This window comes from Puma concolor, chromosome E1 (assembly GCF_028749965.1).
Source record: "Puma concolor isolate L17-30 chromosome E1, mPumCon1.1.hap2, whole genome shotgun sequence".
Taxonomy (NCBI): Eukaryota; Metazoa; Chordata; class Mammalia; order Carnivora; family Felidae; genus Puma; species Puma concolor.
In genome coordinates, this window is record NC_141680.1 from 11,576,911 (window position 1) to 11,599,417 (window position 22,507).

Genomic DNA, 22,507 nt, shown 5'->3' on the forward strand with positions numbered 1-22,507 from the left:
TCTTTCATTGGGTCACGGGCCACGCGCTGGGCGGGCCCAGACGGTAGCTTCCGGAAGTTGGTTCGCGTTCATGCCTGTCAATCAGGCGGTCGCCTTGGCTACTGCGTCCGTCACTTAATTAGGTGCGTGGAGGGCGTCGAGGACCCCCTGAAGGATGAATAGGTGGCTATGTAAGTGCCTGAATGGGTACGCCAACGGAGAAAAGCCCTCAGACGCTTTAGGAAACTTCTGAAACCAGCGGAAACTTCTCAAACTACGGGCCCGAGAGCACCAGGCCCCAGCTCTGAGCCCGGACGGCCGACAGCCCCAGAAACTGCACGCACTTAGGGCGCACCTCCCTGCCCCCCGCCCCCCCCAGCCCCGCCGCCCCACAGTCCCGGCGCCCCACCGCCCCCGCCGCCGGGAGTGGACGTTCCACGAGTCACGTCCCGGTGATGGCGGGCGCGTGCGCAGCCGCGGGACGCGCGGGGATTCGGCGTAGGTCTTGCTTCGGGCTAGAGATGGGTGTAGGGGCACCTCTTCGGGAACGACCGAAGGAAACTCACGGAGACTAGTAGGCTCACGGTGAAGGCAAAACTATAGAGAATTACTATAGACGATTCAAAAGTTTCGCAGCAGTGCGGTTGGATAGGGTGCAGGGCGTGAGCAAAGGGGTGGCAATTCCGCGCAGCGGGGCGGGGGGGGGGTCTCCAGATAGGAGTTTTTTCTCGAAAACCTCCCGTGACTCCCAAGATCGCGTTCCTCTGTTTTGCTTGGCGTTCAAGGCCTTTGTTCAAGACCTTTCCGGCCTTGCCTCCTCTCCCCTCTCCGCTAACTCTGAGCCCCAGCCTTGCTCTGACGCTGCCTGGGCTTGCAGACATACTCCGTCACACCTCCTGGCCTTTGCCCAAGCTGTTTCTTCCTCCTGAAATGCCTGTTCCCTTCTACCCATCTCCTTCATTTTGATTTTTTGAGACTCACCTCACATCCCTAGCTGACTTCCCAGATTCTCATTGAAATAAAATGCATCCTTGGTTTCATGATTTGGCTTCCGCATCTGCCTTCAACCTCACCGCCCCAGCCATTTTGCTCCCAGCCAGCGTCCGCACCCTCTCCACCACCGACCCCACACCCCGATATGTCAAGCAACAGACTGACAGGCATGGGTTTGAATCTTGACCTCCTCTGACAGGCTGTATGAACCTGGGCAAGTGACTCCTCGTCTCTAAATCCGACTTCTGGTCTGTAAAGTGGAACATGAGTACCCATCTCAAATGGTAGTTGTGAGAATGAAACACAGTCGTGTGTGTGTTAAGGAGACTGCACATCGGTAGTCGGGGTCTCAGTTTCCAAGCTGAAGGGCCTACTGGTCCGTGTCGGGAGATGGGGCATGTGTAGTTACTCAGGCAAGGCCAGGCCATCAGGGCCTGTGAGATAGGGAATCCTGGACACCTGGTGCCATCCCCAGGCTCCCTGCTGGGCCACCTTCCAAGAAATAGCAGGTGCAGGGGAAAATGGGGCAGCCTCTAGTAAGTCCGGTTCTGGCTCTTTTCTGACACAGCCTAGTGGGGCGCTGGTGCTGGTGCTGGTGGTAGGAAGGCAACTACAGGTAGTGAGAAAGTGGCCAGTGGGCAAGGCTGTGGTCAGGTGGCCTGGGCTCCTGCTCCAGTCCTGCCTGGGCCATCCTGTGTGAACGCCCGCGCAGGGCCTCCTTTCCTGCATGATGAGCAATTAGCCTGTGAAGGCTTGGGCTCTTAGAAAGCCCAGCACCCACCCCTAAACTGCCCTCTAACAGGGCATTGGACTCTCGCACACCTGCTTGACAGAGAGGTTACCATCTCAGTAAGGAGAAAAACTCCCAGCGTCTCCTCTGTGGAGCCCAGCTCCCCTCACCCAGGCAAAAATGAGGCTCATCTCTGCTCTAGGTCTCAACAACCCCTCCCATCCCAGGCACCTCATCCAAAACTTCCATGTGCTCCTTCCTGACTTCTAGAGCCAGAGCCCTCACCTCTCCGAGCCTCACAAGAGAAAGCAGACTCTGGAGCCAGCGTGCCTGTGTTTGAATCTTGGCTAGGCTTAGTGGTCACCTGCTTCATTTCTGTGGGCCTCAGTTTTCCCATATATGAGATGGCAAAAATAGTACCAACTAACTGGGGGTACTTGGAGGGTTAAATGGGTCAGTATATGTACAATGCCTGGTGCAGAGTAAAAACTTGGTAAGAATGAGCTTTTTAAAGAAAAAAATTGCTCCCCACCCCAGACATCTATTTGTATCCTGTGCTGACCCCAACGATGACCACTTAGAAGGTATTTGCTCTAACACTTCTGTCAGTGTTTCCAGTTTCCAAAGAAGGGAGTAGAGGCTCACAGAGGGCAAGGAGCTTGCAAAAGGCCACACAGCTAATCAGCAAACGTGGACTTTGAACACAGGCCTCTCTGGCTTTACAGCCTGGACCTTCAACTACCAAGCCAAGATTCTCTCAATAGGCTTGTGGGTTCTGGGCAGCGGAGGCACCCCGAGGCAGGGAGGGGAGTATCTGGACACCAGAACCTGACCAAGTCTAGCCTATTGTTGCACACAGGGGTAGCAATGAAGTCCTTCTGGTTACTTTTTGGTGCCCAAATAAGGCACATCCTGTCACACCCATCTGGGACCTCAAGCTTTTACCAGTTGACTGTCTCAGACTCCCATGCCACCTAGACATTTCTCCTTTATTGTTCTCACCACACACTAGTCTGGGAACCCTGAGGCTTGGTCCCTTCGCTCTGGATCTCCCCACACTTACCTGGAGTTCCTGTCTTTCTGGGTCTTGGCCCAGACAGAGGGGCCTAGGACGCCTGGGGAACACAGCAGGGGCTGACTCTTCTGTCACCCCCAACTCTCTCCACTCTGCCTTGTGGGGATTGTTACCTCCTTTTACAAGGGCCTGAATTGCTGATGCTATCATGAGTCTCCAGAACAGCTATTAAAAGCATGAGCCATGGGGCACCTGGATGGCTCAGTTGGTTAAGCATCCAACTTCGGCTCCGGTCATGATCTTGCGGTTCGTGAGTTTGTGCCCTGCATCGGGCTCTCTGCTGTCAGCGCAGAGCCTGTTTCAGATCGTCTCTCTCCCTCTCTGCCCCTCCCCTGTTCTCTCTCTCTCTCTCAAAAATAAATAAACATTAAAAAAAAAAACAAAAACAAAAAACACGAGCCTTATGTCTTAAGCCCCAGGTCCTGAAATCCAAAAGCTCTGGTGTTCCGGTTATCCAGTGCCATGTACCAGGCCACCCCCAAAACTCAGACTTCAGTCACCTGTCCAGCTCACCAACCTGCAGTCTGGCCAGGGCTGGGCTGAGAGGCTCCTCTCTGTCCCATGCGTACCAGCAGGACATCTCAACCTCAAGGAGCCACTTCCAAAGGGCCTCACTCACATGGCCCACCTGTATTCTGAAGCCCACAAGGCCTCTCGCCTCTCACCTGGGCAGAGTGACTGTGGCAGGGGCAGCCCGATGGATAACTCACTCTTTCTGCCTCCTCTTTTCCACTTGCCCCATGTTCCCAATCAGCTATATGCACTGGACTCCTCACGTCGGGGCCAGGCTGCTTTCTGGGGAAGCCAGCCTGCCGGGTGAAGGTGGGACAGCCCTGCGGTATGGGCGTGAAGGGCTGTTCCTTGACCTTTCCTGTCTCGGGACAGCCGGATCGATCCCCCAGAGATAACAACTCCTCCGCACTTGTCATCACCAGCAGTGTCTGCACCACAGAGTTTCCCAGCTGATGCTACAGTAGCTTCCCCCCTACTTTGGTCTCCCTGTCCCCTACATTCACTCTGCTCTGTGGCCGGGATGATCTTTTCAAAGTATGATCTGAGCAGATTCCCCCGTCTCCCACTGAAAAACCTTTGAAGGCTCCTCGTGACTCTTGGGATGAAATCGTACATCCTTAGTGTAGTCTGCAAGCCTTACTCAGTACCCCCTGCCGGCCTCTTCAGCCTCAAGTCCTCCACTGGTGATGTCCCCTCCAGGGTTTCTGCACATGCTGTTCCCTCCCCTCATCAGCTAGCTAGCTCCCACTCCCAGATTTTGTCATGGCGTATGGTTCTTTAACTGTGAGCAACTCCCAGGGCTTGGCAGCTGGCTAGGACACAGTTGCTTAACAGATACTGATAGAGAGGCACCTGGGTGGCTCAGTCGGTTAAACGACCGACTTCGGCTCAGATCATGATCTTGTGGTTTGTGAGTTAGAGCCCCGCATCGGGCTCTGTGCTGCCAGCTTGGAGCCTGGAGGCTGTTGCGGATTCTGTGTCTTCTTCCCTCTCTCTCTGCCCCTCCCCTGCTCATGCTCTGTCTCTCTCTCTCTCTCTCCAAAATAAAATAAACATTAAAAAAAATTAAGGGGCGCCTGGGTGGCTCAGTTGGTTAAGAGTATGACTTCAGCTCAGGTCAAGATCTCACGGTCCATGGGTTCAAGCCCCATGTCGGGCTCTGTGCTGACAGCTCAGAGCCTGGAGCCTGCCTCAGTTTCTGTGTCTCTCTTTCTCTCTCTGCCCCTCCCCACTACTCACATTCTGTCTTGCAAAAATGAATAAATGTTAAAAAAAATTTTTTTTAATTAAAAAAATAGGTATTGATGGAATAAATAAATCCTTCCTCGGGCACCGTGGCTCCAGCTACTTATGCCCTCACGTACTTACCAGGCCTTCTTCTCCCGAGACTAGTGCTTCCCTCCTTCACAAGTTCCCCAAAGCACCAACACTTTCCATCAACATTTATTTATTCTTTCATTCATGTAACAAGCATTTTTCAAGTGCCTACTCTGTGATAGGCGTTGTCCTAGGCTCTGGGGGATACAGTAGAGAACAAACACTGTTTTTGCCGTTTGGAATGTTCATTCCCCTCCCCTCCATCTATTCTTAACAAACTCCTACCCATCCTTCAAAACCCAACCCCAATGTCCCATTCTTTGGGAAGCCTTTCCCAGACTTCTTCCTCCCCAACCCTGACATAAAACTTCTCTCTCCCTCCACTACACCACTCTCAAAACTTGTGTGACCCATCCAATGACGGGGGACTGGGTTGGGGCTACCTAAGGAGTATGGAGTTGGGGGACAGGGCTCTGAAGGGAGAGGAAAGGACAGAGGTCTCTGCAGGAAGCTCTGTTCAGGGGCAGTGAGCCAGGGGCACAGCTGGGCTTCCAATTCCTGCCTCCTTCCTTAGGCTTCTTTTCCAGCTCCTCGGCCAACTGGCTGGAGAGAGGAATGGCCGCCAGTCACACGTTTTTGCATAGAAATGACCAAGGGTCACAAATCCCAGCTGAGCGGCTGCGTGGGGAGCACTCAAGGAGGACGCATGAGGGGCTGAGATGTGGACGTGGCGCAGATTTGAGCATCAGAACGTGGGTAAGCCACACACAAAGTCCCACTTGACTGGGCCATTGGTGTGGGGCTTCTCTAGCACAGGTGGGAGTCAGGGGCGGGGCCCACAGTGGGTATGTGACAGAGGGCCCCACAGCCCCGCCTTTGGAAGTTCCTCCTGTTATCTGACCCAAGTTTGCACACTGCAATTCCATCCCAACTCTGCATCTGTCATTTCAGGTTCCCGGGGACTTGGGTCATTCCTCCTACCACCTCTTGGTCTCTCCTCCACCAAGGGTCTGGCCCCTTACAGGGGTCACTGGCCCAGAGAGGCCCGGTAACTCCCCTGGGGCCACACAGCAAGCCTTCTGACAGAGGGCAGCTGGAGGGCTGGGGGCCGATTCAGAGTAGCGTAATCTCACTGGGGGGCAGCGTAAGCCGCTTCTCCCGGGCACTGAGCAGGTTCTCCACGTGCACAGCCACCACTCGACACAGCTCCAGGCCCTGCAGGAGAGACCGTGAGAGTCCACGCACCCGCCGACGCTTCGCCGGCTCTCGCCTCGGGGTGAGGACCAGTGGCTCCCACCTTTGTCCCCACCTCCCCCAGGGTCCCGGGAGGAGTGTGAGGAACCGGAAGGGAGAATTGTTGGGTTAATAGGCTGGAAGGGGTAAGTAAGCAGGAGATCAAGTGCATCTGGTTTGCTTCTGGCCTTGCCGAGTGTGATCTGTGTGACCTGGGGCCAGTAGGGTCCCAGTTTACCAGGGCTTGCTTGCCTCACAGGTTGTGGTGAGGATTCCGTGAGATTTTATTACGTGTAAAGCCTTTAAAAATTAAAAAATCTTACTCTAGTCAATGAGTGGTAAGTTTCTAACTATGCGTTGCCACGGTCAACACGGGCACCCACAGCCTAGAATAAGCGGTGGCCCAGCCTCAGGGCTCCTGGATGGGGTACGGAGTAAGAGGCAGAAGAAAATTATGGCAAATCCACCCGAGTGTGGTTTTCAGACCCAGGTGGTGGTGGGATCCCCGCAGGGACTTCCGGGGGCAGGGGACACAGGGGCTGCTCGGAGAGAAGGTAAGCATAAAGGGCAGCACTCACTGAGCTGTAACTGTCCTGACAGCTTCTGGTATCTTACCCCTTCTAGTCCGCACCGTGTCCCTATGAGGCAGACGCTTTTAGACTCCATTCCACCGGCGAGGAAACTGAGGACACGGCCATGAAGCCACTTGCCCCAGACCTCACATCTGGTAGCTGATGGGGACCTGAACCCAGGTAGCAGGAGGCCCAAGGCCACACTCCCAAGTGCTCCGTGCTGACTTCAGCGGTGTCTGCCCCACCCCGGAGGGGCCACCTCTCGTAATGAGATCAGAGTACGTATGATGGGCGTCCTCTGCTCCAGTCAGTCCTCCGGCCAACCCTGCCACCCACGTGCTACGATGCCAGGCCTTACTGGGATTGTTGCACATTTGACAGGGGTGCAAACTGAAGCTCAAGAAGAAGTGGGGCGGGTGGACCTCAGATCCCTTGAGATCCCTTCAAGGGATAGCCTGTCAGAGGTGGGCCACACGGGGACCTAGGACTGTCGGCTGCACTGCTGCTATACTCAGACATCACCTCCTCTTAGAAGCCCTCGCTGATTACATGCCAGATAGCTCACCTACACCTTTCTCAGCACTGACCACGGTTTACTGAAGAGATTCTTTGACCTGGGGCTCCATGAGGGTCAGGGCTGAGGGGGTCTCAGTCACTTCGGTATCCCTACAGCCAGTGCAGGGCCTGCTATGTAGAGATGTTCAATGGTTATGTGTTGAATGAATGTGTCCCCCCCCAACCTCGAACATGCCAAAGGCAGGGGCAGAAGTGGCAGCAGTGGGGTCTGCAAGGAAGTAGAAAAGCCAAAAAGGCCTCCTCCAACCATCCATCCAACTATCCACTTACTAAGCATTTACTACAGGCTCATTGCTGTGCTATGGACGCAACACGGACAAAACAGACACAGCTCTGGCCTCTTGGGGCTGGCGTTCTGGTGGGGGAGACATAATATGTAAGCAAATAACTGATCTGCAAGCCATAATGAGGTCTACCAAGGTGGAGATAGTGATACATCAGGGAGGAGGCTCAGGAAAGCTTCTGGAAAGAGTGATGTCTGTGCTGAAACTCAAATAAAGGGAAGGAGGGAGGGAGCCCTGTAACGAACCAGGGAAGAGCACTCGGGTGGAGGGAACAGTGAGTAGAAAGGGTCTGGGGCAGAGAGGGGAGGGCAAGCTTGGCAACAGGGAGCTGGAAGAGGCTATGGCTGTGAGCAGAGGGGAGGGGGTGAGAGCAGAGGCCAGAGAGGTGAGGAGAGGAGGGGACAGGGATGGAAAGGACCTCTAGGGCAGGGCCTGAGTGCCTGGGAAGGTTCCAAGGTAAGGTGGAGAGGCCTGTTGGTCTCCGCGGGGAGAGGACGAGGGGTCAGAGCAGGAGACAGAAAGATGAGGGCTGTCACGGCAGATGCGGTTTTCTCAGGGCCAGAAAGGGTGCCGGAGGGAGGGCTCAGACTCAGCAACATTTAGAGGTCATCCAGGAGAGGGGGCAGCAGAAAAAGGAGCCCAAGAAAGAGCAGAAGGTAGGTCTGCTGTGCCGGGAGCTCAGAGAGGAGGGTTCTGGGATGCAGGCTAGGCCAGAACGTAAGGCCAGGGTGGGTGGTGAGCTTGGCAGAAGTGGGATTGGGGCGTGGCAGGAAGCAGACTGGGGAGCTTGGTCCTGAGCTGCAGGCTCTCCAAGGGGCACAGGGAGCCAAAAGGGCTCTGTTGTGTCCCTCAGAGGCAGGGCTGGGGCGGTGGGAGTTCCTCCCTCTTGCCCTGAGAAGTCAGCCCCTCCAAGGCAGGCCCTCGCGTGGGGGCTGATCCTAGGCCCAGGTCTTGAGGGGGTGTGGGAGGCTGGCAAGGGCAGCTGTGCATAGGCCCTAGCCCTGATCCCACCTGTCCCTCGGCTTCAGTCTTCTCTCTCAATGGGGTGCGAACTCTCACTCCAGGGGTATGAGACTTGGAAAGGAGCCTGTCAGTCATGCTTTTTAAGGAGCAGCCATTAATTGCTGCAAATATGGGAAGGTACAGGGCAGGTGGACCTGAGTTTCCTTGTCTATCACACGGGGACTCCCCCTCCCTCCCTTCAAACCCAGACCCCACCATCCATCTTCCAAGCCTCAGTCCATGTGAACTTCCTCAAACTTCCTGTGTCTCTGCCTCTCAACAACCCTCTATGGCTGGCTCTCTAGTGCCCTCAGGAGAATGCCCCAGATTCTTAGCTTGGCATTTAAGGACTTTCAAGACCTCCCCTGCCCTGCCCGTGTCTCCCCTGTTCCCCATCAAACTCCTCAATATACTGCAAATAACCTAGGCCCTTCTTTCCCTGCCAAGACGCTTCACTGAGAGACCACCCTAATGACCTGCAGTTCTATGCTCAGTTGGGTTAGATCTGTCCCCAGCACTGGGCTGGACGCTGTCTGGGGCACGGTCAGGACCTGACCTACTATAGAGCCAGGCCCAGCGGAGAGCCTGGTGAGTGGAATGAAGGGAGGGGCCGGGTGACAAGGCCTGGGTGCCGGGGCTGGGTCACCTGCTCCAGCTGTAGCTGCATGGTGCGCTGGGCTGTCACATCCCCCAGGGCGATCTCCACATACGGGTAGCTGGAGCTGGCCGTGGGTCGCTGGGTCCGAGTGGACTGGATCTCCTTTAGGGGGAATTTCACCATCAGCTCCTGGAGGGGGAGGGGAGGAGACAGGCTTGTGGGTGGGACAGTCTCACCCCTGCTTGCCTCTCCCCTGAGATCACATCAGCAGGAGGCAAGTCTCGGCTGGAGTAGCAGTTCCCCAGCAACTTGCTGGGTGACCTGGGGCAAGTCGCTTTACCTCTCTGGACTTCAACAAACACTAACAGCGTGCCAGGCACTGTCCTGAATGCTTGGGATCTGAGGGTGAGTAAATGCCAGTGGTGCCCTGACCCTCACATCAAAGCTGCTTCTTAGCACCTGCCTCTCTTTGTTTGGAGCTTTCTTTCTGCCCCCAGGAGCAAACTCGGAGCACACGCAGGGAAAGCCAGAGCGATGAGAGTTAATGCCTTGATTAATGACAGAGGGCGACACGGCAGGGAGATACCCCAGCTCCCTCACCCCCAGAACAGAGAGCATCCTCCAAGGGCGTGTTCCATGCTATCTCCTAGGCCCCCAGCTCAACTGAGCGCCAGTCCCCACAGGGGCCACTTGCTGCTAACACATTCTTCCAGACAGTGCGTTCCCAAGGTGTGGGAGGGGTCCCTTCCTGGTCTCATTTCCTCACTCCAGCATCTCCTAGAATCACCTCCAAATAAAGTCCTAACCCCCAGCCCCTCAGAATGTGACTGTGTTTGGAGGCAAGGCCTTTCCAGAGGAAATGAAGTTGAAATGGGGGCGGTCAGGGTGGGCTCAATTCAAACCTGACCGGTGTCCTTACGAGAAGAGGAAGACACCAAGGGTATGCACGTAGAGAAAGGGCCACGTGAGGACACAGGGAGAAGGTGGCCATCTACGGGCCAAGGAAAGAGGCCTCAGAGGAAACCATCCCTGTCAGCACCTTGGTCCCCCACTTCCGGCCTCCAGACCAGTGAGAAATGAATATCTGCTGCTGGAGCCCCCGGTCTGCGGACCTTGGTCACAGCAGCCTGAGCAGATTGTGCGCCGTTGGAGCGCTTTTCACGGTTGACCTTTCACCTTCACCACAGCCCCGTGGGGCGGGCACCACTATCCCCATGTTCCAGATGGACAAGTGAGGCTCGTGGTGGGGAAGAGATGTCGCCTGAGGTCACGCAGCCACACAGCTCGCCTGCCCCCCGGAAGGCAGTGCGGCTCAGAGGAGAGGGGGACGAGGGGCAGGGCCAGGCTCAGGCCACTCACATGGGTCTCGGTGCTGAGGAAGTTGAGGCCGTTCTGGTTGACGGCAAGGATGCAGGGGGCCGGCACGGCCACGTTGCTGCAGCTCTGGACGAAGAAGAAGGAGGAGCCGAACATGGGTAAGGCGCTGAGGAGGCCTGGTGTGGGGAGAGGGGGGTGGTCGGTCAGGGCAGCGGCCAGGGCCAGACTGCAGTCTGAGTTTCCCCCGGCTGTGTCCAGCGTATGGGTCCTCGCCCTGGGGCTCCCCCCACCTCTCCAGCCGCCCCAGCTGCCCAGGGCCACCCAGAGCCTAGGTGCTGCCTTGATGGCAATTTTAGAAAAATGTTCTGTCCAGGCAGGCGCTCAGCTTGGCTGGCACCGAAAATGCCTTGGTGCGAAGAAAAAGGTGCCTCCGTCCCCACCCTCCGGGCCCCCTCATCAGTAGAGCACCCCGTGATGATCTCCCCTGGCCCCAGACTCTTACCCAGAAACTGGGCACGGGCCTGGTGGGGGCTGAGCGCCTGCGTCTGCTGCCGGTGCTGACCGACCAGGTTGAGCCAGGCCGAGCCAGCCATGGTGCGGTAGAGCTGGGCCGGGATGTAGTCCTGGACCTCTCGCCTGCACGTGGAGGGAAAAGCGATCCTGAGTGGCCACCACCACGCGTGCTCCGTGCAGGGCCTCAGCCCATCCTCACCGCGGGGCAGGGTTAGGCCAAATGGATGTGATCTTTGCACCCTCCCTGGAAGGCTAAATGCTGGCTGTCTAGTGCTCGCTCAGCATCTTGGGACACAGCAGGCGCTCCATAACCCTGGCTGGTACCACTAGGCTCCCTGTTTGGAGAAGAGGGAACTGAGGTTCTGAGAAGGTCCCCGACTAGTCCTCGGTCACACAGTGACTCGGTGAACTGGGGGGCCGAAGCTTGGACCCAAGGTGCGTCAGTCCTTTGTAGCTCCGATTCCTGAAGAGAAGCCCAGGCCACAGGGGTGAGACGCACAAGGGTGGGGGAAATAGCAGGGTAGGCAGAGCAACCACCAGCAGCTGGTCAGAGATGGGGCAGAGAAGCACTGGGTCCCAGGCTGGACCCCTAGGGCCATCAGACCCCCTACTCCAGTCCCTTCTCTCGGACACACGCTGGCTCTCTCGGGGAAGCCCCCTTTTGCCTCTTGGGGCATCTGAGAAACACCAACAGCAATGCCAGCCCATCCCAGCTGCCCTGGGCTACAGACTGGGGAAAGGTTGGGAGAAAGTCTGGGGAGCCTCCTTCCCCCAAGAGACCCCTGGGGCAACAGCTTTCCTTCTTTATACTGCTCGGGTAAAGGCCTGGCATCTGGACCTGGCCTCCCTAGGTTTGGATTCCAGTTCCCCACGATTTACTGGGTAAGCTTCAGTGAGCCCGATAACCTCTGTGAGCCTCAGTCTTCCCATCTGTAAAGGGGGAAAATACAGTGTAGTTGGGAAGATTACCTGAGGTAACGCAGGCAGAGTGCCTTCCAAAAAGGAAAACTCAGTGAGATTTTTGTTTTCCAGGACTGGGGTTATAGCTTTATGTGCTCCCTTGGCCTTTTGCTTAAAATTATAATAAAAAAAGAGCTTTACATATTGAGCACTTACTGTATTACGAGCTCCTGGACATACACCGTACCTACGTCACCTTTACTATTATTCATCCCAGGGGTTCTCGAGGTGTGGCTGAGGGTCTGGGAGGTCAAAGCCACCTGCCTAATAATGCTAAGACATTATTTGGCCTTTTCCTCTCCCGTTCTCTCACAAATGTGCAGGAGAATTTGCCAGAGGCCACATGACATGTGAGATCCCTGCAGACTGAGTGCAAAAGCACATCTGAGAATCCAACGGCCTTCCGTTAAGCCAGCTGGTAAAGCGATCTGCAAAATGTAAAACCGTGCCACTCTTCTCACTGAATTCTTTTTGGGAAATACAGCTTTTTATAAGTTGTTTGCATTAACGCGTAATATGAATTTACACTACTTGAGTTATCCTTACTGCTCACGTTATTACAACACACAATTATTTATGTTCGAGCATAATACATTAGACTTATTTTTCAACTAAGAAATCAATATTTAAATAAATCAATTTCAACTTTGACGCGGGTAAGTATATTGATACCGCAGCCCACGTACATGAAAGCTCTTTGGGGTCCTATTTTTAAGGGAGTAAAAATATTCTGAGACCAAAAGTCTTAGGATGACCGATTCATCACCTCTTTGGGGACGTCGGCTTAAAGGCTGCCTGACGCCCCAGAATTTATTTAAGGAACCTCCTGTTGTCAGGGGTTGGGGTTGCTGTTGCAGGTGACACTGAGGTGAACGCTTCTGTGGCCACAGGGTGCGTGTATCTCAAAAGCTTTTTGATCATCCCGTTTTCTCTGAGCTATGAATACCAGCCAGAAGCAACCTATTGTGGAAGGAGGCCGAGTCCCAGCTCACGCTGCGAGGCTAAAGATTTCAGCCCCAGACCCAGGCCAGCCGCTCCTTCCCAGCCAGCTTCCCAGACACTGGTGCAAGAGTAGGGCCCAGGGCCTGAAGGATGGTGGGGGGCTGCGGGGGGAGGAGGCTGACAGGTGGGCAGGTGCTCACACGCTGGGCAGGTATGAGTGGTCCTTGGCCCGGTGCTGCAGCAAAGCCAGCTTGGACACTTGCTGCAACTGTTGGTCGCTGGGCCGGCTGGCCGGCACGCTGCTGAAGAGGCCCTTCAGGTAGTCGGGCAGGACCTGTGGGGGAGAATTCCACAAGGGCCTGCAGGCAGGTATGCGCTCCTGCCTTCGTGAGGGGAAGGTGGGGACACGTGCAAGTTTAATAGTTCCAGTCCCACTGGCTTCGGGGCTGGGGCAGCCTGCCCCCTCCCTGGGCTTTGGGGAATAGGCACGTGAGGGTGAGCTGTGGGGGCCATGGCATCGAGGTCCCTGTGGGAGTCCCCACAGTGGCCGGGAAAGAGTGTCGTGGACACTCTTGAATGCATGCAGCATTCAGGAATGGCCAGGGGTCCGGGGTTTCTGAAAACTGGGCACGCACCAGTTGTGCATGCTGGGGAGCACCGCGAGACCCCGATACACTAGATCTGGGGCAGGACTAGAGGATCTGCATCCTCCCAAGTTCCCAAGGGATGCTGCTGGCCCGTAGGCCGCAGCTTCACTAACCCCGTGCCCGGCTGCACAGGGCTGGTCGTCAACAGCCACAGCATGAGGCCGTGAAGGCTGAGTGGCAGTATTCTGTACCTGGAATAGCGGAAGCTTTGGCACCAGCTCGACAAAAACGTGAGCCCTCTGTCCGATCCCTCCCACCAATGTGAGCACAGGAGGGGAGAACCCAGGTTTTGGAAACTCCATGGTCCTGACTTACCTGAATCTCAAAAGGGAATAACACGAAGACAAAAATAACAATGCCAGCAAGAGCTGGTCAGGCGTTTAGACAAGGGACAGATCGTGCATTCAGAGGAGGAAGTCAGGAGGAAAGGGGAAGTCAGAGCCGCCTCGTGGAAGAGGTGCTGTTTGGGGTGGCCCTGGCAGCGAGGACTTAGGTGAGCACAAGTGCAGGAATCACAGGGCAGATGGAGCGATGGCGGGTGGAAAGGCCCACAAATTAGGTAGTGAGGGCGACATGGTCAGACCGCACCCAAGAGTCCATGCAAGGGAGCCTGGGCATCAGGGCTAGAAATGAGGCTGGAAACATGAAGGCACCAGATGCCAAGGCTGTGCAGTCTGACTTCACACGGGGACGCCTGGAAGGTTCCAGAGCAGCAGAGTGGACCACAGGCGCTGACCTGGTTGTAGTGCATGGTCACATATAGCTCATTCTCGAACTTGAGTGGCTGATCCCAGAGCACACGCCGGAACCAAAGCATGTAGCCACCGTCCACCTGCTCCATCTCCGAGGCCACGTCCAGGATGTAGGCACAGCGGCTGAGCGGGCACACGTGCTGGCCTGTGGAGAGCCGGGGGCGGGTGGACAGCCTATGTGCAGACTCCCGGCGAGGCCGCGGCCCCACTCCAGGACACGGAGTCCTCCCTAAAGCAGAGCGTGTTTGTGGAACAGGGTGCCCAGTGTTTGTGGAACGTCGATGACCAGGGACGGGAATAACTCCAGTCAAAGCTGCAGCCCACCGAGGTCTTGGAAAGTGCCCTGGGTTCTGCTCAAAGGAAGCCCGGCCCCCTCCCAGAGGACACTGGGGACAAGGAGAAGCACAACAGACTTCAGGTCATGAGACCAATGGGTGCCTTTCTCCAGAACTCCTTCAGGAGAGACCTCTCGCCGGGTTCCTGGAACGGGCGGAGGGTGGGGAGGACTGGGGCCTGCCGGTGAGGGGATCTGAGTCTGTGAGGGACGTTTCAGTTTTTCCTTCTTGCGTTGACATTTCTGCTCCCCATTCCGTATCTTCAGTAACATCGTACTGAAGAAGGGACGTGTCATGATGATAAAGCCCAGACTCTTGAGGCCAATCTGCTGGGGTTTAAATCCCGACTGTGTGTGGGGCTCCTGGGTGGCTCAGTCGGTTGAGCGTCCGACTTCGGCTCAGGTCACAATCTCACAGTTCGTGAGTTCAAGCTCCGTGTGGGGCTCTGTGCTGACGGCTCGGAGCCTGGACCCTGCTTCAGATTCTGTGTCTCCCTTTCTCTCTGCCTCTCCCCTGCTCACACTCTCTCTCTTTCAAATTTAAAAAAAAAAAAAGGAAAAAAAAATAGGATATAAGCTCCCTGAGGGCAGGGCACACATGCTCCCGGCTGAACAGGCCTGAAAGGGCAGAGGCAGGAGTCAGGGAGGGCACAGTCCTCCATGAACTTCGGGTCTGGTAGGCAAGACAAACGTACAGAGCTGGGGGTGCTTGGCGCACAGGAAATTTCTTACACAAGGCAGCAAGGGCTTCCTGGAGGAAGTGGCATCTGACCTGGGCCTTACAAGGCCGGGCCCAGTGTGCTCAGTCCTCCTGACCGCTCACCTCGGTTGGTGACAACGAAGATGACGTACTCGCTGAAGGCCTCGGGGCGAGTCAGAGCCATCTCAGCACAGATTTCTTCCACCACGTCCAGAGCCACCTGCAGGGAGGAAGGTGAGGCTGTGCCAGCCAAGCTGATCTCTGTCCTCCTAGTCCACCCAGGCCCCGGGAGCCCAAGCACAGAGTTCCTCAGGCCCTCTGCAGGGACACAAAGGATCCTTCTGAGGACTGCCAATCAGCCTCATGCAGGGAAGGAGCACCGTTTTTGGAGTCTGAGAGACTCAGGATTCAAATTCTGCCTCTGCAGTACGACTCTGAGCCAGGTCCACCCCAGAGGCTGAGGTGCCCCGACCCCTCCAGCACCTGCCTGCCAGAAACGTTCCCTCACTTACGGTGCATGTTTTAATCTTGAGGTGGCGTTCAAGGCCTCCGGGGAGAAGAAAGAGCTGCCTCTTGGAACTGCGGCCCGCCTGGGACAAAGAGAAGGGAGGAGATGAGAGAGGCTAGGACTTGGGACCTGGGCCAGCAATTGTCCCCTGCCATGTTAGTCCCTGAGCCACGGGGCTCTGGACAGGCTTGTGCAGGAACACTTGTGCACCTGGACCTGATAGGGCCTGATGGCACATCTCTGAGCAGTGAGTGCACACGGGGTCTCTGGACAGGGCTCATGTCTCACACTCATCCTGACGTGCCCCCACCCCCCACCCCCCACTCCACGCTCACCAGCATGGCCCGAAGCTCCATGCTGCTGGGGAGCTCCACGCGGCCACCGAAGCGCAAGGTTTTCTGCACATTCTGCTCACAGGCCTTGGCAATCCCTACAGAAACAGGGAGTCAAGGCCTTGCCCGGGGTAGGCAGCGGGGCAGAGAGGCTCTTCTGGCCACCAGCCATGAGCCCACTGGCTTCTCTCCACAGCCTATGGGGCATTTATTCTCCTGTTTGATAGCTGAGGAAGCAGCTCAGGGAGGGACGGTGATTTGCCCAAGGTTGGAGCTGGAGAGCTGGTTGAGGTTAAGAGCTGCATTCGAACCCACAGCTCACGTGGTTAAAGCCTTTTGGCTAGCCCACAGTCCCCTTGGCTACCTAGGAGCCTTGGAAATAGCCGTCACCTGCAGCTGTTGACTGGCGGGGTATGTCCCCAACAGGCTGCATGGCTATGGTAATGTGGTTGTGCCCCTGCCAGCTGAGACCCCCTTGCCAACCGCCCTCCCTCACTCAAGAGTCCAGGGCAGAAGATTCCACCAAGTTTCTCTGTTTCTCTGTATTAAATGTGCCCTCACCCTGCTCTGGGGAGGTCAAGGCAAGAGTTCTAGGGCACATTCTGCTGTCTTCATGGGTCTGGGAGCCCTGCCTCATGGACCTGGGTCTATTCATTTTAGACTCTGGGAATGTTAACCAAACCAAAGAGGATGATTCATGGAGTGCCTGGGTGGCTCTTTCAGTTAAGTGTCCGACTCTTGATTTTGGCTCAGGTCGTGATCTCATGGGATTCATGGGATCGAGCTACACATAGGGCTCCGTGCTGACAGCACGGAGACTGCTTAGGATTCTTTCTCTCTCTCTTTCTCTCTCTCTCTGTGCCCCTCCCTTGCTTGTGTGCACGCTCTCAAAATAAGTAAACTGAAAAAAAAAAAAAAAAAAGAGAGAGGATTCAGAGGCAGACAAATTGAGGTTTCCTATCTTCTTCATGACTGCCATGAGGACCACAGAGCCCTAAACGTTTTTAAGGGGAAGTCCAGGGGTTGCTTCGGAAACAAGGGTGGGGGTAAGGCCGAGGACCGGCCCCTTCCCTCCATACTTTTAGAGTAGAGAGGCTGAGACCCTGCCACCGGCTGGGCCTCACCCCTGCCCAGACCCACCCAAGACCCTTGTTGATTTGCAATGGCCAGAGAAGCAGGGCCTCACCCCATACTCCAGGCCCTGCCACCTCCTTCCTTCTCCCACATGCCACACGTTCCCACCTCTAGGCCTTTGCTCCTGCCACTCAGTCCACCTAGAAATCCCTTCCATGTGCTCACTACCCAGGGTCACACCTCCTCCAGGAAGTCTTCCCTGACATGCCACTCTCTGCGTTAGATCGGATAACCCATCACATCAGCCCCTGTGGGACCCCTGCAAATGTTTGGGGACAGAATTAATACTAGTAAACATGTGCATGTGAGGGACCAAGCCCTCTATGTTTCTGCCCGCAGCTGGCTTCCCAGCCAATCCCCATGAAGACAGGCCCCTCACCCTGGAAGGGCAGGCCCGGAGTCCGGCTCACATCTTGGAGGAAGCGAACAAGGTGTGGCTGGAGGACCTCGGAGCAGCTGTGGTAGGCAGCCACGATATACAGCAGCCTCCAGCCTCGCTGGCAGCTGTCCCTGCAGGAACACACACACAGGGACACACTGCGGGTGGCCACAGCCCTGGAGGGCCATGCCAGGAGTCTCCAGGATGGGGCTGGAGTTCTTTGGCTCTCGGGCAGCTCCTGTCTTGTGAGGATGCTCCTCCTTGGCCAGTGAGAAGAGGGCAGGTGGGCCCCAAAGCCATGCAGGAGGTACGATCTGCTCGGGAAGCCAGGGTGGGAGATAGGGAGAGTAGGAGATGAGGCCCTTGACATGACATGCCGGACATGTACGCATGCGCGCGCGCGCGCACACACACACACACACACCCCACGAGGATTCCCCGGTAGAATCCCTCTGTGGAGGCTCCTGGGTGAAGGTCCTTGAAGGAGGGCAAGGGGGTGCCTGCTGGGACTGTGCGGAGTAGTGGTAGGGGAGGCCTGGGCATGTGAAGGGACAGGGGGATGTGCTGAGTGCTTCCAGAATTCCTGGGGGGATAGAGAGCAAGTGGGGGAGGTAGAGTAGACGGGGACAGGAGGATGGTTCTGGCGGTAACAAGAACATCACACACTGGGTACTTGCTGGGTGCTCATCCCGCAAGACACGGTAATTCACCTTCACACTGCCCTGGATGTGAGGCTTTCATCTGTGGGGACCTGCTGGTGTCTGGGGACGGCATTTGGGCTCCTTTAAGAAAACACTCACGCCTCCCTAGGTCACTGTGGTTGGGGGATGGGCATGGGAGCCAGGTCTGACCAACTAGAACCCTGCAGTCCGCTGGCCTCGATGATGTTTGGTTTAGGGATGGTTATCTGGTCCAGGTCTGGCCAATTAAGGGTTCGGTCTTCCTTTGGATATGGTGATTGGTTTAGGGACAAATATTTGGCCCAGTACTAGCCAGTCAAATCTCTGTGTCCTCCAGCCATTGTGGTTGACTCAGGGATGGCCACGGGACCAGGTAAGCCAATAAGATTGGATTGGGTCATTTTTGCTATAAATATTGGGTCAATCTTGCTTTCCCTAGGATTACTGAGCTGGAAAATGTGTCTCCAGAGCTGGTATCTTACCAGCATATTGGAGATACTACTTAAGAACGCTATCAACACAGAGAGAAGCAGATCCAGAATATAGAGAAAGACGGCTTCCTAATGACACTTGGATCCAGCTATGCCTGAATCCACGTTTGGACTTTTTAGTCACCTGAACTCTTTTGCTTAAACCAGCTTGAACTGGGCTTCTGTCGCGTGCAACCAGGAACCTGGACATACACATTACTGCTGCTGTTTTATAAAGGAGGAAACTGAAGCTCAGAGGACCACGGCTTGTCCCAGACCCGGCAATTCCAAGTACATGTATTCTGCCTACTGAGTGAAGGAGAGAATGAGGGGGGAGAATCAGGAGGGAAGGCCTGGGGAGGTGAGAGGCTGAACTGGCCCCTCCTACAGCGAGGACACAGAGTGGGGACAAGAGGGCAGAGGTAAAGGCCCAGCTCACTCACTGCTTGGTGCTGGTATTGTCTGTGATCTGCTTCACAACCTGGCAGTAACACTCGTCCCGCATGACTTCATGGTCCCCACACAGCTGAAGGAGGGCAGGCCAGGTCACATGCCGAGGCCACGCCAGGGCCCACACCATACACATCAGGCACACGAGAACAGGGTGAGCACCTGGAGAGAAGCCTGGGGTCCCTTCCCCAGCCCCCACCCCACCTGCAGGATGTACTCCTCTCTGGGCTTCCCACCCCCGTGTCCTGAAACTTTGACAGATGGGGAAACTGAGCCACACAGCAGGAAAGGAAGCCTCTGACAAAATCGGCTGGACTGACCTTCAGGAGGGTGTAAAGCACGTCCAGTTCGCTCTGGCCCTTCAGCGGGGCATCGCCCATGAACCTCATCACAGCTGTAGGAAAGACCTGTCCCACTCAGGCCACCAGACACCCAGCTGCCCACTCACCCCAGGGCATCCCAAGGTTGGGTCTGTCCCTGGGAGGCCATGGCCAAAGGCAGCTGGGAGGCTCCTCTTCCCTTAAAGGGTCCCCAGGTCTGAGTTGAGGAGAGGGGAAGACTCTGAGGGCCAGAGAAGTGGGATGAGCGGGGTCACACAGTGCTGGATCCTCCCTGACCCAAGGCCATGGCCACAGTCCCAACCCCACACCTAGGAACATGTCGGTGGCCATCTTGTTGAGGCTGCTGTCGCTGAGCTCGATGAGAGATTCCTGGAGCGGGGTCTGTGGGGGGAGGGAGGGTCCGTGTCATGATGGCAGACGGACAAGTCAGAAAGAGGAGGGCCACACGAGACAGGAGAGTCCCCCTCACAAAAAAGGAGACAGGCTTGACAGTGGGACGGATGCTGCTCCTGGGAGGAATCCAGGCCCTTGGGCTGCTGAGGGCTGGGAGGGGTCCCACTGAGGACAAGACTGTTTGCCCGAGGGGCCTGGGAGGGGGCTCTGGCGTCATCATTTTACAGATGGGGAAACAGGCCTGGGGCTGGACACCTTGGTGAAGCAAAGCATGTCTTCCAAGGTTCTAGACTCCCGACCCTCCTTGGATTTCAGCCTGAGGCCATCCCTGCAACAGGAAACAGGTGCTACTGACAAGCCTTGTCTCCGAGCCTTTGGCTACATCCTTTTGCCACACAGAATGTTCTTGACCCAATGTCAGTCAACCAGGCACGAAGGCTCCCATGGCCCCCAGAAGCGGAGGCCGCAGGCGACCTCACATCGGGGTGGTTTCTCATTCCCCTGCCAGAAGTGGGGTCTCCCCGCCTTGGATGGCTGGGAGAAGCCCCAGAAAGACCCTCCCCTCCTCACAGTGAGGATAAGGGGTGGGGCCGCCACTCACTGGGGTCTCCTCCGAGGGTCTCGGAAATACTTCTGGGCAAACTCAAGCATCGTGTACGGTGGGAGAGTCAGGCCGTCCTCCGCACGGTCAGGGGAGCCAGCCCTGACTGGGGGACCCTGCGGGAGGGCCAGAGCTAAGAGGGCCTGCCCTGCCACACCCGGTCACACCTGGTCACACTCAAGGATGACTCTGGCCAGACCCTCTCAGGCTGCCCGCCACCCCACCTGATCTGGCCCCACCGCCATTCACTTGTCCTGACACCCTCTGCCTGGTCACACCTACCACATGTCCAGCTGCCCCCCTGCCCCCCAGCCCTGCCACATCTGCCCCCACCCCCACCATACACATCCCATCCTGGGGTTGGCCTCCCCAACTGCTTAGTCCTAGCTGACCCTGCCCCTCACTTCTTAGTTTTACCTCACTCCACCCCTCACTGGTTCCATTCCACAAGGCTGACCCTGCCCCATTTGGCTGGCCCCACCCCCTCCCAGGTCGACCACCTGCTGGCCCCCAGGCTGGTCCTGCCCCACGGGCCTCATCACAACCCTTCTGCTGACCCCCACCATCCTTACCCCATTTGGCCACACCTCCAACCACCTCTGGTCAGATGCCATGGGTCACACATCTGGCTAGCCCTACCAAGTTCGCCCTGTCCCGGCCAGGACGACCTTGCTCCTGTCCACCTCCACAGTCGGGCTGACCACCACCCACCCACCCCCGCTGTCTCAGCCCCATCACCTGGCCCTGCCGGTCTCACCTCTCTCCTGCGGCCCACCTCCCGTGCGGCAGCCGTGGAGGCCACCGCAGCGGCCACCGCAGCAGCTCGGCCCCGGCCAGGCTCAGCTGGCAACTGCAGGAAATCAGGGGCGGCCGCAGGCTGCACCAGCTCAGAAGGGAAGCGGCCCACACGCCCGTGGATGGTCCCAAACCTCCAGCCTGGGCGGGGAGGGGAGGTAAAGGGTCTGAGACAAACAGGAGGGTCTCGTCTTGGGACTCAGGGGACCCTCTAGGTATACTCGAGCACCTTCTTGACCCTGCCTCAGTGCTCTGTGAGGGAGGCATGTCACGGAGCCTATCTGCAGACGAGGAAACAGGGGAAGGGAAGACATTCCCTCATCGGGAGATGGAGCAGAAAACACGGTGCTTGTAGACTCCCAGGCAGAGAGAGAGAGACCTGGGCCACATAGGTGGGAACACGAATACTCATGGAGACCCCACATCCAGATATGGAGGCAGAGAGCTGGGCTAGGTGGCCACCAGGAGGACCTGGCTGGCCAGAGCAGGCACCCGAGGAGACCTGGCCGGGCCAGACCCCCCTGGGGCACCGAGAAACCCCCACGGAGCATCTGCAGTGTGAATGCATGAAACCGGGGCAGACTGTTTAGCTTTTCCAGGTTTGGGAGCATTGGAGACCGGACCGGGGGGATCGGGGATATCCACCAAAGTCAGGGCCTCTGCGCCGCAGCTCCTCCAAGTACACGACCTTCTTGCGGACCACGCATCCGGCACTGTAGCCTGGGGGTGAAGTCTGTATCAGCACCTGGAGGGAGGCCCCCTTGCCCAGCCTCCCCCTCCCGTACCCGCTCTGTCCCACGGCCCTGACCCATTCGAGGTGGCTCCAGGGGCTGCAGATGAATGATGTCGCCCTTGTGGAAGGCCAGCAGGGCCGGGTCCTCGGGCAGGAAGTTCCTCACTGCGACCACGTAGTCTGAGTCCTGCGTCAGCCAGGGGCAGGGTGAGGGGCTGCAGTCCCATCCCCCTCCTCCCAGAAGCCTGGGGCCACTCCCCTGCTCCTCTCCTCCATAGGTATTCCTTCCTGATTCATCAGGGAAGGGAACATTCCCCAGGTGAGAGAGGAAAGGGCGTTGTACAAGTAGAAGGGGGGCCATGTAAAGCACTGGAGACCCGAATCAGATGAACCCAGGCACCAGAGTCCACGCACAGGGCTTACCCATTCCATCCCTCACCTGAGCTTCCCCACTGGGGCCAGGGACCCAGCACCTGAGGAGGGGGGCATCTGTAGGGCGATCCTGACCTTCTTCAGCTCCAGGATGAAGTCATCCACCAGGGTCTTGACCTGGTGGGCTCGGGCTGAGAAGAGGATGACCTTCTCGCTGGCCAAGTTGAACTCCAGCATGTTCTGGGAGGGGATGGTCACAAACAGGATATCCGCAAAGCTGGA

General features: G+C 56.8%; 1 protein-coding gene across 1 annotated transcript in view; it reads right to left on the bottom strand.

The window, feature by feature from the left end:
- Positions 1-4,717: 4,717 nt before the first annotated feature.
- Positions 4,718-22,507, bottom strand: part of MYO15A (myosin XVA) — a 52,510-nt gene continuing 34,720 nt past the window's right edge. Inside the window, exons 46-64 of the mRNA XM_086686190.1 lie at positions 22,361-22,502; positions 21,929-22,040; positions 21,766-21,840; positions 21,083-21,261; positions 20,326-20,441; positions 19,980-20,052; positions 19,640-19,712; positions 19,311-19,384; positions 18,984-19,066; positions 17,391-17,521; positions 15,881-15,975; positions 15,550-15,627; positions 15,161-15,257; positions 13,988-14,148; positions 12,805-12,938; positions 10,692-10,825; positions 10,232-10,365; positions 8,921-9,061; positions 4,718-5,822 (exon numbers count right to left, since the gene is read on the bottom strand). Of these exons, the coding sequence (XP_086542316.1) occupies positions 5,721-5,822; positions 8,921-9,061; positions 10,232-10,365; positions 10,692-10,825; positions 12,805-12,938; positions 13,988-14,148; positions 15,161-15,257; positions 15,550-15,627; positions 15,881-15,975; positions 17,391-17,521; positions 18,984-19,066; positions 19,311-19,384; positions 19,640-19,712; positions 19,980-20,052; positions 20,326-20,441; positions 21,083-21,261; positions 21,766-21,840; positions 21,929-22,040; positions 22,361-22,502 (2,134 nt within the window). The 3' untranslated portion in view covers positions 4,718-5,720. The remainder of the gene's footprint in view (positions 5,823-8,920; positions 9,062-10,231; positions 10,366-10,691; positions 10,826-12,804; positions 12,939-13,987; positions 14,149-15,160; positions 15,258-15,549; positions 15,628-15,880; positions 15,976-17,390; positions 17,522-18,983; positions 19,067-19,310; positions 19,385-19,639; positions 19,713-19,979; positions 20,053-20,325; positions 20,442-21,082; positions 21,262-21,765; positions 21,841-21,928; positions 22,041-22,360; positions 22,503-22,507) is intronic.